Source organism: Equus quagga, chromosome 4 (assembly GCF_021613505.1).
Source record: "Equus quagga isolate Etosha38 chromosome 4, UCLA_HA_Equagga_1.0, whole genome shotgun sequence".
Lineage (NCBI taxonomy): Eukaryota > Metazoa > Chordata > Mammalia > Perissodactyla > Equidae > Equus > Equus quagga.
In genome coordinates, this window is record NC_060270.1 from 135682883 (window position 1) to 135699688 (window position 16806).

At 40.8% G+C, this 16806-nt stretch overlaps 1 protein-coding gene across 1 annotated transcript in view; it reads right to left on the reverse strand.

Moving 5' to 3' along the window:
- KCTD18 (potassium channel tetramerization domain containing 18) overlaps positions 1 to 7640 on the reverse strand; it is a 33002-nt gene extending 25362 nt beyond the window's left edge. Inside the window, exons 1-4 of the mRNA XM_046659903.1 lie at positions 7542 to 7640; positions 4965 to 5200; positions 3179 to 3390; positions 857 to 1050 (exon numbers count right to left, since the gene is read on the reverse strand). Of these exons, the coding sequence (XP_046515859.1) occupies positions 857 to 1050; positions 3179 to 3390; positions 4965 to 5124 (566 nt within the window). The 5' untranslated portion in view covers positions 5125 to 5200; positions 7542 to 7640. The remainder of the gene's footprint in view (positions 1 to 856; positions 1051 to 3178; positions 3391 to 4964; positions 5201 to 7541) is intronic.
- Positions 7641 to 16806: the final 9166 nt, after the last annotated feature.

Genomic DNA, 16806 nt, shown 5'->3' on the forward strand with positions numbered 1-16806 from the left:
ACTCATATACTAATCTACATTTGACCTCATTTTACTATGGTAAAGTATATGTTAATTCCAAAATATAGACCATGCAGACAAACCAACAAATCTTTAAAATAAGTTTTCTATAAAATCACCTAACTCCAGTAAAGTTAGAAAAGACAACTTTGAATAAAACTTTCCTAGCACTGTGCCAGGCACTTATATCTTATACAGAAACATCCTCGCCTATAAAGAATTCAGAAAATGAGGACATATTTAACAATCTAAAAAGCAAGCTCATGTGGTCATGCACTAGTCACTAATATATGACTCAATCCAATCTCCCAGAGAATTAAAAAAAATTTTTGCTAAGTGAATTGACCAGTGTAAATACGATTACAGGATAAATATTAAGAGAATAACCCTTACAAATTTAACATGTTCAAGTCATAGAATTTAATGCTGGGAGGAAGCAGGGAAGTCTTTCATTTCTAAGAACAGGACTCCGCGGCCCAGGGCACTCAATGAAACTGCTGTCTTCGAGGCCCATGTTTCTGAGCCCAGACTACGGCCTAGGGGAGATACCCAGGCATATGACTTTTCTTTCTTTCTTTCATTGTCTGTAAATCCTCTCAGGAGATTCTGATGCCCACTCCCAGTTGAGAACCACTGTACCACCACGTAGATGGCCTTTAGCTCATATGTATGTGAAACAGTCTTAATTATAATCTTCTCAAGTAGCAGGCCTATCTCGACAGCTATAAGGCCTTACTCTGTCTGTGGAAAGATGTTAAGGGTCTTTTCTAGTCAACCACATATTCCATTCAATAACACCTCTTAGAAGAGACCAAGACTTTATTTTGATTCTTTTCATATTTAAATATGGACATACCTTTTAAAAATGCTTTTACTGTGAATTCGTCCTCCCAGTTGCTTATCAATAGCATCTGTTCCATCAGTTTTTGTGGAATATACACCAATAATTCTACTCTCACAGCTTGCACCAGATGTGTTAAGATAGTGCAGAACCCAAACTGTTGGTTTATTGCAAACTAAACCATATGAATCACAGAAGTCTGTTAAAGCCTGGAGCAAAAAAATATATAAAATTTGAATTTACTTCTGGTGTAAAGCAAACAAGAATTTGCTCTATTACTTTCACGTAACGCTGAAATTTCAGTTGGTCATAAGAGAAAGAAGAAGATTATAAATTTCAGCCCAGTCTTCGTGCCTTTAAAAACCACATGCGCATTTGTGAATTTGGCGGTGGGGGGGAGCAAACCACAAAAAGCACCACCCAAAACCCAGCACCTTTTCAGCGAGAGGATCTTTTTCCATGTGGAAATTCTATTTTATTTCTTCCTCCTTTAGCGTCACTACCAACATCACTTTTAATTTTAAAATGTTCATATAATAACTAAAAGTCAGACCTTTTTCTTTTCCCTTTATTTCCTCCTAAATTTCCCATTTGATTCAATCTTCCTTTCACCTTCTACTGACTAGCCCCATGGTTGACGCTTATTTTTAACTTCAACTCTAATCATGGGTTAACCAGATTAACTTGTTCTTTTACACTGAAAGATATGAATATATGAACTCAATACATACTGTCTGACTCATACGGCATTTATCTACCTAGTCATTCATTCATTTGAATATTAAGTACCAACTAAACGCTGAGCACTGTCTGAGGTCCTGGAGCTACAATGCTGAGGAGCAAAAAACAGGCACCCAGCCCTCCTGGAGTTTATAGCTAATGCAGAAGACAGACGTCAAATACGCCATCAGCACACCGTGTAAAAAGTGTTGCCAGTGGACCTACAGGGTACAAAGGGGCACAAGCAGGAGGGCCTCGCCCAGGGGGCAGCAAGGGCCTTCCCTGGGAGGAATGGTGTTGAGCGCCCTGAGGACAGGCACTTTTGTCTATTTTGTTTTGTCTCCCAAGTGCCTGAAATAGTGCCCGACACAAAGGAGATGCTTAAGATTTATTGATTCAGTGAAGGAAAATAGGACCCTAACATGTCTTGCACTTTCATTTAACATTACTATCTAACTCCAGTATTGGTTTTTAACTTTACTTGCCCATTTGTAGAATTCCCAACTATATTATAAACTGTTCAAGGGCTAGAGCTGTATGTTGTATTTCCTTGTGTCCCACACAGTCCCTAGAACAGTGCTCCATATGCCAAAAGCATTTGAAATAAACATGTGTTGGCTGACAGAATGAATGTATGCTTGCTGTAACAAACCAGGAATAAAAGACTACAGAGTTGGGACTTGAGAAGATGAATGTTAACCCACCTCAATCTTCCAGATATGCTTTTTTAGCCCCAGTCTGCAGATGGGGTGAATAGCACCAAAAGACTGACAACTCAAATTATAAATAGCTTCAGTAGCAGAACCCATACAACCATGCAAATTCCTGACGAGATGTGGAACCAAATCAACTTTCTCCTCATGCTGCTCTCCTAATAACCATACTGTCAGCTTGCTCTCCTGAACTCTGACATCCAAACCAAAAATTCAAACCAATTTAGGTCAGTTTCTACTACTAACAATTATCTAGGAAAAATATTTTGCTTGGATGCCCCAATATGCTAATTAATAGCAAATGTAATACTTATCAATAAGACAGAAACAAATAATGAAGTTTTTCAAGTCATGTAAAGATATTTAAAATGTGACAAAATAGAAGCATCTTAAAGAAAGATTTATTGATCTCAAAGTGAATTCATCAAACTGATGTTTTAACTTAGTAACAAACTGTTACATTCTCTAAATCAGGTAAGAGATTTTATACAATCTTTTACTTATCATGACCATTCTTTTAAAAAATTATTTCAGTAAATAAAATAATACCAGTATACCCTCACATACTACAGTATTGCTCTTAATTTAAAAAGAACTTCAAGAGCAGAGTAGTTCTGCAAAAATACCCATCAAAAAGTGTTAAACCTTCAGTGAGGAATAAAAACTCCATAAACCTTTGAGTGGTGATGTAATGAGCTTTCCTAGAATAGAATACTGGCCTTAAAAAATGAGTAGTAGTAATTAAGAAACATGTCTTCAAAAATTATCAAAAGTAAAACTGTCTCATGTCTGACTTATGTGGCAACATAAACTATGTAAAATAACACATGTTGCTTTGTGCATAATAAATGCATATACATATGTACACTTATATATTTTTTAAAACTTAGGAAAATGCCAAGACCTTTTTAAGTTCTATATTTGACCTTAAAGAATATGTCTCCATTTCATTGGCCAAGTGGTCAGACAGGCTGTACGGATAAGGGATGCCAAAGTAATCAGCCTCTTCCTGCAGAGCAACGCGGGTTTGCTCATCTGTGGGAATGTGAACTTCTCCATGAAGATAATCCAAAAGGTATTTAAATAGATGTCCATCTCGGTCAATAACACAAGCCCCTAGAAAACATTCAGTTCAAAAATGATTACATAGATGCATACGACCACGATAAAGTTTCAACGTGTCCAACTAAAATCACACTGAAGACCTCTACAATTAGAAATGTTTCTTTCTCACAAGAAAGTTAATACCTAGTGTTCAAATAGGTTTAGTCAAATTTGGTAATCCTCTGTATTCTCACCTACCACACAGGAAAAGGTATTCTGAGCTCCACTTGGAATTTTGGATGCAATGACCATATTTGCACTATGGTCACTGCAAAAGCCATGGAGACCTCAGCCTGCTGGTAGAAACAAGCTTACCCCTAACCCCAGCCCAGCTGGGCCAGGAAAGGTGTACAGAGCCCCTCCCCAAGGGGGCATGTGGGGTGCTCGTTACTATGTCCAGTGTTGGTATGTCAGGGACGCTACGAGTCAGCTTCAGGCTTCTTAGCTCCAGGCATGCCAGATACTTGGACTTATTAGGTTAGTCCCTTTGTACTATATGAAACTAAACTTTAAAAAGTGTTATGTTGGTACTACTTTATGATAAAAGCCTTTTCTTAGACAATTTAGCAGAATCAAAAAAAAGCTACTTCTGTGTGAGTTTACTCAATAATTCCTTTTCTCCCTTGATTAGCTGAGAAAAGAAGGGATTAAGACAGTAAAACTTGGGGGTACAGAACAAAACTCACTCCCCGCTTACCAGTCTTTCACCAGCAACCTTTCCACCCAAGTGGACCCCAGCCCTGGGCACCAGCCATCAGCGAGTTTTCTGTTCTTTCTGCTGCCATGCAAGTGGCAAAGAAACCTCTCAAGACCCAGGGTTTGCTAACAGCCCCTCAGGCTCAAGATTCCTCAATCTTGCCCCTCTAACAGAGAAGCAAGAGGGGTTCTACGAGCCCCAGAGCCCCCAAGATGTGCACAAAGACTTACTTGCCTTGCTGAAGATTCTTTACTACCAGTGGTAGGTTCAGTGAAGCCCAGAGCACTAGAAGCAGAGAGAGCAGCCCCAGAACCCTAACTTTGCGTTTTACAGTTTCTTCTGAAACACCGATTTTCAGCCCTCTACCCTGAGTGACTGACGGTAACCGACATTACTGCCCTGACATTTTCTCGGGCGTACACGTGAGCCCACACAAGTCTACACAGCCAGCCCAGGTGGTGAGTTTAATGCCAATTCTACTCTGACAGTGACTGCCCTGTCAGCTACGAGGGCAGCTTTTTAACTTGAAGAACACAGAGAGAAGCTAACAAATTTAATCAGTCTCAATACCTTTACTCATGGAGTTGCATGAATATTACAACTTTCAAAATATAATTAATCCCCATAATTAGGTCACGGTTGGCCTTGATGAACATTTGCTTTTTGTCAACTTTTAGTGACAAAAACTTTTAGTGACTGCATCACAGAGTCTAGAAACTGGTATTTAATTTCTCCATGTACTTAATGAGTCTCTGTACAGTCCTAAGGATCTCAGTAATTAATACACTAATCTAACACATTCCATTGTAATTAGGAAAATCAAGGAATTTAAACTAGACCCCTATTTTAATAATATTCATGAGCATGCTTACAGCCTTTAGATATTTACCTGATTCATCGGTTTTTAGAGGAAAACGACCACTGAACATGGACGCCAGCATCGAGTCCTTAAAGCGGCACAAGGACTCACGCCTGGCTGTATAAATAGAGCCCCCCACGTTCAGTCGAAGAATATCGAACACCTCTTCTTCTGCCTTGTGACCTTCCATCACTCCCACCAACACCTGAATTTCTGTCTTGAAAGACTTTCAGAAACTGCAAAACAAGGGCCGTCCCGGTCCCCCTCTGTAAAAACAAAGGATAATCACCACCGACATTTCCAATAGTACACTAAATAGAAAATAAAATAAATACACTTTAATGTGACTTAAATCGCTTCCTCAGCACTGGCAATATTGAACTGAAGGATTTTATATAATACGAAAGAAGTTTGAGATATGCTGAGAAGCTGGAAAACTTTGGCTCAGAGGATTTGTAAATGATGATAAACTACTACCAACCAAATCATAGCTGCTGAAATGACTGTTTAATGAATTTCACAAGATAATGCAAAGGTAAGGTGTGCTTACGATCTTTGATATTCACAGATCTTTTTAAACTATAGTAAGTCTGAGGGAGCTGTCTAGTCTGCAGAGGGCATCGGCATGTAGCATGGAATCGGGCTCCCAGCCTCCAGCCCTTACTAGCTCTGGGACCCTGGGCAAATACATATCTTCCTCGGTTTCCTCATCTCTAAAATGATGGAGGGGGGACTGGTGCCTGCCTCAAAGGACTATCAGAGGAATAACTGATAGAATATATAAAAAGCATATGGAACAGTGTCTAGCTCAGAGTAAGTACTTGATGAATAATATCTATAATGATATAAACTTTATCATAAGGTATATACTGAGGGACTTGATACTGGCTCTGGAGATCCAACAAAATATAAGAGCAGAAATTATTAACGACAGTAATCGTAATACTTAGGTAACTAAAGAATAAATAAATTATCGACTGAGAATAGAATTCTATGTATACCAGTAGCCAGACTGGTCCAGAAGAACAACAAATACCACCTCTAAAGCATCTGGCTTCTTCACTCTAAAATGGCTGAAGCTTTAGGGAAGTTTTAAGGATCTGATTTCTTAATCCATTCTGGAGATGGATGAACCACAGGTGACTGTGGTGCTTCTACGGAACCTAAAACAATACTGTGATAAAAAAGGTATTCCCAATGTATCCGCACATTTCACAGCAAGTGTAAAACGGCTCTCAAAATGCTCAACTACATCCACGGCAATTCACGTTCACTTATGCAGTCAACTAAGATTCTTTCATGGATGCTCCAGTTTAGCCAGTCTCCAGTGAAATGGGGGAAGGAGACCATTAGAGTCTGAGTTGAGAGCCATGTGTGTCAAACACCGTCATTAGACAATCTATTATGGACCAACGGTGCGGCCTTCAAACACCACTCATGGATGTGACTTCTTGCACTGCCTAGAAGTCCCAGGAGCAGCCCCAACGACCACGTGAGAGAAGCACCTCTGAGGCACCGAATGGAGCCGGTTCAGCTGCCCCAGTTACCAGCGCCCTGGAATCCTATCTATTCTTCAGAGCTGCAGGCAAACCTCACTACTGTCATGACCTTCCCGAGCACCGCCAGTTCGAATACTTGCACAGCTCTCCTAACACACTTTTGTACCTCTGCCGCATTTCATCCCACGCGTTTAATCCCTAGTTTAGGGAATTATAAACCCCAGGAAGGCAGGGCCTGTATCACGGTCAATAATTCCCACTTCCTCAATGCTTACTACGTGCCAGCCACTGTAGGAGACACTTGATAGACATTACCTAATTGACACAAAAGCCTCATCGGAAGGGAATTACTGTCCGTGGTGACAGATGAGGACACTGAGGAAAGAAACAGTGATGTGTGCAGGGCCCACACTAGGCTACCGCGATCCCGATCGGCAGGACCCACTCCAAGGTCTTCCCGCCGCACGGCCCCCGCACGGTCTCACCCTGAGCTTCCTGACCCCGGCATCTGTCCCCCGGGAGATTCCTGTTGGTAGCGACAGGGACACAGCAGCACCCTGAGCGCTGGGACTTAAGAGGTACCCCGCCTCAGCCTCTCCTGAGGCAGAGGACCATCACCACTCAAGGCCGGTCACGGCGCCCCATCCTCAGATGCACCCACTCGGGCTCCCTGCGGGGTCGGACGCGCCCTGCCCTCTGGGGGAGTGTCCCCAAGTGCGGTGCTGTGGCCACCTGCATCAAACCCTCAGGGAGCTGGCTGAAAAGGCAGACTCCGGGCCACGGCACCGGGTCCGGGGCAGGAAGCCTGAGGAGCGGTCGGAGTCCGCCCGCGGGCCGCGCTCTGGAAACCGCTCGAGAGACTCGCATTCCTCCCACGACCGGGGACGAAGGCGAGGGGCGGGGACACCAGAAAGCCCCGCCGGGGTCTCCCCGCGGCCTGGGGACCCCGAACTGGCCCGCAGCCCGAGCCTGCAGCCCGGGGCGCCCGTGTTACCGGCGCGGCCCGGGCCCTTCCTCGGGGTGCCTCGCCGCCTCCCGGGCCCGCGGCCCACCCGGCGCCCCACTCCTCCGCACGGGCGGGGCCGGCTCCGCGGCCTCCCCGACTGACCTGCGGCCCGCCCGGCCCTCGGCACGGCCGCCGGACGCCGCCGGGCCCGACCCGGAAGTGAGCGCCTCCCCGGCCCCTCAGCCCCTCGGCAGCTCTCGGCAACTCTCGGCAAGTCGGGGCAGCGCAGCCCCAGTGGCGCCCCCGTGCGGCCCGGCCCGCCGGCCAGCCGCCAGAGCGAGGGAGGCCCCGCCCCCCCGCCCCGGGCACGCCCCGCTCCGCCCAGGACACGCCCCCGGACAGGCCCCGCCCCGCCGGCCGCCGCCGCCTGCCCGGGGAGGACAGCCCGAGCTGGGGGGCTTTGTATCCTGCAGGAAAAGGAAAGGCCTGGCAGAGAGACGTGGGCTGGACCCCCGAGGAACGGTCTTGTCCGTTCACAGGCCGCTTTTACACAAGAAGAAAAGAAACAGATTGTCCAGAGTCAGTTAATAAGTGACAAGAGTTAGCATGAGTTAGGTCTTCTCGCCCCCAGGTGAGGGCCCTTCCCTCCAAACTGGCCTGCTCAATGCACTGGGATAACTTCATTCGGGTAGTGTTTATGGTTGACAAAGCTGTTCCACACAGAGCATTCTTGTTTAATTTAGTCTGTGTGACGACCCTGTATTTTTATTCTCATTACAGCAAGGAAAATTGAGGCAGAAGCAAACATTTATTGAACACTTCTGTACGCCTAACATTCTGCTAAGTCCTTTGAACGGGCTATTTAAATTCCCCCTAATAATAACCCCAAAAGAGTTCTTTGGGTTTCCAGCTCCACCCTACCTTGTGCAAAGACTTTGCTAGGTATTTCACGATGACTAAAACACAGTCCTGTTTTCGGGGTACTTTCCCAGAATCGGTAATAATTGGTTCCCAATTCCTCTGACTGAGTCTTAGAAGGGAATAAGCTAATGAGAGGTAAGCCTTCCTACCCCCTCATATATTCAAAGTCCCGGGAGAGAGGGAAGATTGGTTCAACCTGTAGTTACTGAGCACTAGCTGTGGACCAGGCACTAGAAGTGAAGACTGAACAAGGTCATCGATGTCCCTCATCCATGGCACTTACATTCTAGTGCAACAGTCAGAAAACTTTTTCTGTAAATATTAGAGGTTTTGTGGGCCATACACAACTGCTCAACTCTGCTGTTGTAGTGTTAAAGCAGCCGTAGATAATATGTAAACAAATGAGTGACTATATCCCAACTTTATTATATATATTATTATTCCATATTATTCCAACACTGAAATTTGAATTTTACATAATTTTCATGTGTTGTGAAATATTCTTTTCAAAAATTTTTTTCAAACACTTAAATACGTAAAAACCATTCTTAGATGGTGGGCCATACAAAACAATTGGTGGGCCATGGGCCATAATTTGCCTACTCTGTTCAAGTGAGAGAAGCAGATGGTAAGCAAAAGACTTAGCAGAGAATGATAACTACCTGGGAGGAAATAGTCGGGATAACGTAGGGTGGAGATGATGGCTTCGGTGAAGAAGGCCTCACTGGTGAGGGGACACTACGTTGAGCGCTATGGATGAGAATGAGCCCACCCTCTGAAGAGATGGCGAGGAGTATTTTAGGAAGAAGGGAGACCAAGCCGAAAGGCCCTGAGGCGGGAAAGGGCTGAACAATTTGTAGGAAGAGAAAGGACACAGGTGTGCCTGCACCTGGTGAGCCTGGGGACAGAGGGAAGGTGATATAAGATGAAGTTGAAAAGAGAGGCAGCAGCTAGCTTTTAAAGCATCTTGCAGCCACAATAGGAGTTTAAATTTTACTCTAAGCACAATGGGAAGCCATTGAAAGGTTTTAAGCTGGGAGGTAGCATGATTAATTTACTATTAAAAAATCACTCTGGCTACTGTGATGAGAATGGACTGGAGGACATAAAATGAAAGTACCAGGCTGTTGCAGTGATCCAGGGGACAAATGGCATAGCTTCTACTTGAGGTGATGGCAATAGAGAGAAGTGGGTGGATGCAAGAAATATTTAGGAAATAGAAATGACAGAAAATTTGCTCACAGATCAACTAAGATGTATTAGTTCAGGCTCTCTGAAAAGCAACAGTAAGATCAGATTAGACATGCACAAGATTTATTGGGGGAGATACACATGTGAGGAAAAAACAGGGTGAGATCTGGAGGGGACTGGGAGAGCTTCTAGACCGGCTGCAGATTCAGCTCCCGTGGAGGACAGGAAAGGAAAAGTTGTAGAAATGAGACAGTTCTAAGGAAGTTTCAGGAAAGCCAATGGAAAGTTTTCAGGCCGATGTCTCCCAGAAGAGGAGTCCTGTGTCTCCCAGGAATGGGCCTACCTTAGTATCCCTGCCACGCTCAGTAACTGATGGGGAGCCATCGGTGGGAAGTGCAGGCCAGACCCTGGTGATAGACTTCAGAGCACAGCAGCTGGGGCCGTCAGTCAGTAATGCTCTCTGAAAGCAGAGATCTGAGAGGTGCACTTTCATGGCTGCCACATATTGGAAATAAGGGAAAGAGAAAAACGCAGGATTACCTCTAAATTGTTGGCTTGAATAACTGGATAATGGTGCCATTTACTGAAATGGTGAATTATGGGAGAGATCAGGTGCTATATTTGGTCTATTAAGATTGAGATGTTTAACAGCCATCCAAATATAGAGATCAAATAACAATTGAATGAATCTAGAGCATAGGAGTGAAATACTCTGCTGAAGGTGTGAATTTGGAAGGTATCAGCATTGAAAGCCATGGGACTGGATGAAATCACTTATGCAAAAGGCAGGTAAATAAGAAGAAATAGGATGGAGTACTGACTCCAATACTTAGAGTTCAGGCTTCAAAGGAAGAGTCAGAGGGGAGGAGAATATGGAGCTACAAAAACCAAGAGAGGAAAGTGTCATTTATGTCAAACACCGCCAAGAGATCAAGAGTCTACTATATTTGGTAATATAGGAGTTCTTTGTGACCTTGACAAGAGCAGAATCAATGCTATGATGAGGATGCAAGCCCAGAAGAAAATGGGTTGAAGAGTGAATGTGAGATGGCAGACTGGATATAACTCTGTAGAGAAGACATTGCAAAGAGAAGGAGAGAAGCAGGGCTGTAGTTGAGATGGGATACGGGGTCAAGGAAAGGAGTTTTAGGATGCGAGTCACTAGAGCAGGTTATGCTGATAGAAATCATTTAATAGATAGGAAGAGACAGGTGATGCAGGAGACAGAGGGGACAAGTGAAGGAATGAAATACTTGAGAAGTCAAAAGGGTGCTGGAGCCAGAGCCCGAGGGGGTCAATTTCTGTTTGACAAGAGCAAGGGGAAGAGGTAAAACAGAGAAGAGAGATTTAAGTTCAGTTAAATTGGTAGATTTCACAGTGGGAAAATAAGGACATTCTGATTTAATGGCTTCTACTTTCTCCATTAAGTCTAAAGCAAGGCCAGAGGCTGAGAGTCATGAAGGGTAGAAGAGGTTTGAGGAAGGAGGATAATGTATGAATTATTTATCTTGAGAAAATTGAAAAAGCAAACTTTCTCTAGAAACCTGGTAGGGTTGCCAGGAAGGAATGATAGCCTATTTGAAGATTATAACCATTGTAACATAGATGACAAACTAGTCATCCCAGTTATGTGACTTTCAGCCAGCAACATTCAACAGCTTCAGTGTAGGTGCTGAGAAAGTGGAGAATTGGGCTCAGCTGGGCTGAGATTTAGCCAAATAATATAACGCAAGGAGGGAAGAGTGAGGCAGTTGAGGACGTTTGTAAGTGATTGATTCCCATGATGGACCACGGACTCTAAACTGGGTAAGAAGGGAAATAACTATATGAAGGTGGTGATGGATATCAAAAACATAGTGAGGTTAACAGATTTGAGTTCTCAGTGTAGTTGAAGAATTACTTAAACAGGAGTACCAGAGTAAGTGAGCTGGAAGGATTGGAGGCAGTAGTCAGAGAACATCATGCTTGAATCCAAGATTTCAGTGACCGTAATGGCAAGGTTCTGGTCTGAGCTGAGGTGGAAGAAAGGTTGATGGAGGTAAGAAGTTTAAGGAATAATTATTATTAGATGAGTTTCTCTATAAATAGCAATGTCAACAAGAGTGGAGTAGATGTAGAGAGGAAGATGATGGAACAGAAGCTAATGTCATCAAAAATGGGTGATCAGAAGAGCCTCAGAAGACTACATTGAGGAGAAAAAGAAAGCTACTATATCCAGATGGCATATAATTCAGATTAGTTAGAGTTTAGAAAAAGGAAGGAGGAAAAATTGTTTGTTAGCAATAAGGGGAGAAAAGAAGACCCCAATCCCACCTCCTGGCCCTGACATATGTGGGGAGTGGAAGGAAAAGCAGTCACTACTGAGAGGGCTACAGAGGAAGCAGGTCCTCTAGGAAGAGACAAGTTTCAGTAAAAAACAAAAAAACATAGGCACATTAAAGAAGGGAATTTTAAAAGGCTCAGTGGAAATGTTTCAGAGGAACGGGAAGGGGGAGTATTGGCTCAGAGTAGTGGACATACTAGCAGTATGGGAATGGGAGCCCACTTGACAGGGGAAAACTTAAGGGGTTGGAACTGACAAGGTGATTTAAGGTAAACAGGAATCTGAGCCATGATGAGAACAGTCCCAATGGCATGTTAGTGAAAAGTTCAAGCCAAAACCCAGATATTTAGCTCAATAGCATTGGGGTGACCCCACCCTCTGGCTGCTCCCAATTGTATGGTAGTAGAAGGGCAGGTCTTATGAGGAGCCCAAGCATCAGGAAAGCCCTTGGATGATTATTCTCTTCCTACCCATGCTCCCGGAAGTGAAGGATAATCCTAGCTCTGAGGTATAGGAGCTTGAGGGGAAGGGAGAGAGGAAGCACCATATAAATCAGAGTCTGAGTCACAGACCTGATCAGGTTCAGCTGACTCACGTCTGTCCTTTGGGGAAAGATTCTCAAATCATAAACAACCCCCTCCCTCCAACCCAGGACAAGGTATAAGAAGGAGAAGAGGGGTCTGGTTACTCCTTTATTCACAAAACCTAGATGAATTACAACATTTTTCTTTTTGAAATGCCTAGTGCAGAGTGCGCACTTCCGTCAAAATAACAGTAGGGGTAGAATTTCTGAGTAGCCAAGATGATATTAGCCACAGCTGTATAAATCTAAATCTCCCAACTCATTCTCCAAAACACCAAATACAGAACAATAAAAAGAACAAAGAAAACTACATGAACCCCATGCCCTCTGCATAACTAAAAGAGAATGCCAAACTTCAAATTATCTGTGAATAGAAAAATAAACACCAAATCTCAGGAAACTATGTCCCATGCTTCTGCCACAAACTTGCACGGAGATAAAGAATGGTCTGGAGAAAATGCATGGAAGAGAGGAGAGCTGTTGGCAAGACTATGATTGATCTAAGATAACCACAAAAAAGAGAAAGTCCACTTTTGTGCTAAAATATTGGTGAAGAATCCTGGTAGATAAGAACACTTACTATATATTAAAACAAATTTTAAATGCACGTGATTCAAGGGGATAGTGTGTGAAAACCATTGCTTCTGGAGGTATAGAAGGTAAAAAAATAGAGAGGCACTCTTTGGAGCTTGGTGAAGAGAAAAAGAAACAAAAGGACATTTTAGGGTGAAGTAAGGAAAAAGAGAGCCAAAGCTGTGAAAATCTGCAATCTTTAGCCCATATTACTCACACACACACAAGATCCGTCCATTAAAAAATTGTATGTCTCTGCAGAAGAGTGAACTTGAAATTTTGTAAACCATCCGAAATCTTTGAAATGCGCAGATGAAAACAGAGTAAATATAAACAAAACTGTTATAAGAAACAGAAAACAAGACCGCTTCAGCTGATAAAAAGTACCAATCCCAACTGGTAAAAAAAAAAAAAGGCACAAAGAAGAAGAAAACTACAACATAAACTCCAAAGTCAACTAAATATTCACAAAGAAGCACTTGGGGATATGAAAAACCACCTTCAACCAGAAATTCAAAAACTAAAAGATAGAAATGGAAAAAAAAAAACCCCAGGAAGAAATGAAAAGAAAATGAATTGAATCTAGGAAAGTAATAGGAGAAAAAGACAAAAATTATCACAGAAATGAAGAATAAAATGTAAAGGTTCTGATTTATTGAAAATAAAATCAAGTGAAAATTTAATAAGGGGCTTTGGAAAAGGGCAGGAAAATAAACAAGATAATGAAAATAAGATACAAAATTAAAAGTAGTTAGGGTCAACAAAAAGTGGCTGAAATGAAAGATAAAGAAGAAACAACATATAAACAATGATAGTCCATAAAGAAGATAAACAAAACAACAGAACAGAACTAATATTTAAAACTATGATCCAAATATTTTCAGAATATGAAAGAAGATATAAATCCAAATACTGAAAGGATTCATCAATTACATAACGAAATTAAACCAGAATTATCAACTCCAAGACATATGCAGGTAAAACTATTGGACTTCTTTATCCTCAAAGTTAAGAAAAAATACCCAAGCATCCAAGCTAGAAATGATCAAGAAATTACAAGGATGAAAGAATTAACCTAGCACCAGCCTGCTTAAAACTACATACAAGAAAGGCAACAATGGAATAGCATTTTTTAAAAACTCGAGAAAAAGTGTGAATTGATGATATTCAGTCAATCTGTCTTTCAAGTATCATGGCAAGAGAAAATGAGTTTTAAACATGAAAAATTCAGGGAATTTTGTATACATGAGCACTTCTTGAAGAATCTTTGGAAAGATGATTTCCATTCAGTCAAGTGGCAAAACTTCATCAAAAGGACTGATAGTGATCATTTATTATATTTAATAAATATAATACTTTATATTTATTATAAACTATAAAACTAAAACTAAACAGAGATGTGAACAAAGCTCAAACAATGATGTTATATGTAATGTGTATTAGGTTCTAATAAAGTAGAAATAATGCAGGTAAAAATGGGAGAAGGGAAAGAGAAAGAGGAAGGCAGAATACATCCATTGATTGTGACACAGGCAATAGATGGGGGTAAAGGATAATATTAAAACTGACAAATCAGATAATAAATGATTAAGTAAGGAAGAGAGAACTAAAGGCTTTACAAAAAGTACAAATACAAAGATAACCACTAGAATAACACTACAAACTTTCCTAAATACAAAAATAAGTTTTAAAAATTAAAAGAGCAAAGAAAATGCACCATATACAAAAAGAAACATAGGGATTATAATAATATTAATGTCATTACTATTAAATAAAATAATTTTAAAATAAAATACTGTGACCATGGATCTAAACATATGTCATATCAATAAATATGAATAGGTTTAATTTATATGTTAGAAGAAAAAGATTTTCAATTTGACTCACAAAGAAAGCTGCTGAAAATAAGAGACATGCCTAAATCAAAGTGATTCAGAAAGTCAAAAACTAAAGGAATGGGCAACATTGTACCAGGCAGCTGGAAATGATGAGAAAGCAGAGGTTGTGATCCTGACTGTCAAAGTAGCATTTAAACCAAAATGCATTAAATGAGACAAAGAAGGACATGTTTTAATGCCACTATTCACAATGAATTATATTTTAACAGTTGAATGAATGAATTATTGTATTATATTATAACAGTTACGAATCTATTTACCAAACAACTCAGCAACACAGTTATAAAGCAAAAATCATAGAACATGCAAAGAAACATTGACAGAAATACACTAGTAGTAAGAAACTTCAATATGCCACTTTCAGGACAAACAGACCAAGTAAACGAAAAATAAGGAAAACAAATATAGACGTAAACAGCATAATCAATAAGTAGATCTTATGGACATATTTACTTTATATCCTTAAATATTACTATTGTAATAGTAACAAAGAAAATAAAATGTTTCAGCATGAAATTATCAAGAAATGCGCAAACTTATGTGAGAAAACTTTAAAGTACTGCTGAAAGATACAAAAATGGACTTGAACAAATGGGAGGGCATTCCATAATGTTATAAAGATACATTTTCTCTTAGTTAATTTATATATTTAACAAATACTAATAAAAATACCAAGATGTTTATGGAACCGGACAAGTTGATATTAAAATTCATATGGAAAAATAAGCATGCAAACATAGCCAGGAAAACACTGAAAAAGAAAAGTTTATGAAAAGCGACTAGCCCTATCAGTCGTTAAAATATGCTATAGATCTGGTTTGTTTATCTACTCATGGCACTGGTGCATGAATAGATAAATAGACCAGTGGGATAAAATAGAAAGTCCCAGAAATAGATGCAAACACATATGGAAATTTAGTATGCAATAAATATGATATCTAAAATCACTTGGGAAAAGATAGACATTTTAGTAAATATTGGTGGGACAACTGGTTTGCTATTTGAAGAAAGATAAAATTAGAATCACATCACAGACTATAATCAAGAATAAACTCCAAATGGACCAGGGATATAAACGTCAAAGATGAAACCATGTAAGTACTGGAAGAAACCATGTATGATTTTCTCTATAACCTGGATGTAGGAAAAGGCTTTCTAACTATGACTCAAAATTCAGATGCAATAAAAAATAAAACTGACAAATTTGACTATGTTTTAAAAAACTTTTGAACAATAAAAAATAAACAAATAGGGCTCAGCCAGCCCGGTGGTGTAGTGGTTAAGTTCGTGCACTCTGCTTTGGCAGCCTGGGGTTCGCCAGTTCGGATCCTGGGCACGTACCTACACATGGCTCTTCAAGCCATACTGTGGTGGCATCCCACATACAAAATAGAGGAAGATTGGCACAGATGTTAGCTCAGCGACAGTCTTCCTCAAGCAAAAAGAGGGTGATTGGCAACAGAGGTTAGCTCAGTGACAATCTTCCTCACAAAAAAAACCCCAAACAAATACAAGAGACAAATTACTAATTAGGAGACAATTTACACACACACACAAACATATAAATACACATATTTCTCAAAAATATGAAAAGATATTCAAACCCACTTATTTTAAGTGAAATGCAAACTAATCTACCCTGATGATACACCTCCAACAGGATGAAACTCCTATGCACAAAGTTAGTCATTATAGTATCATTTGTAATTGCAAAATATCAAAAAAAAAAAAACCCTCTAAATTCCTATATACAGGAAGGTGTGTGAATAAACTGTGGTACATCCATGCAATGGAGTACTATGAAGCTGTGAAAAAGAATGAGTCATTTTCTATGAACTAACATAGCGTGATTTCCAGGATTATTTTTTTAAGAGAAAAATGACAAAATGCAAGAGTTTTTATAGTATGCCACTTTAAGAATGGAAAATGAGAAAATAT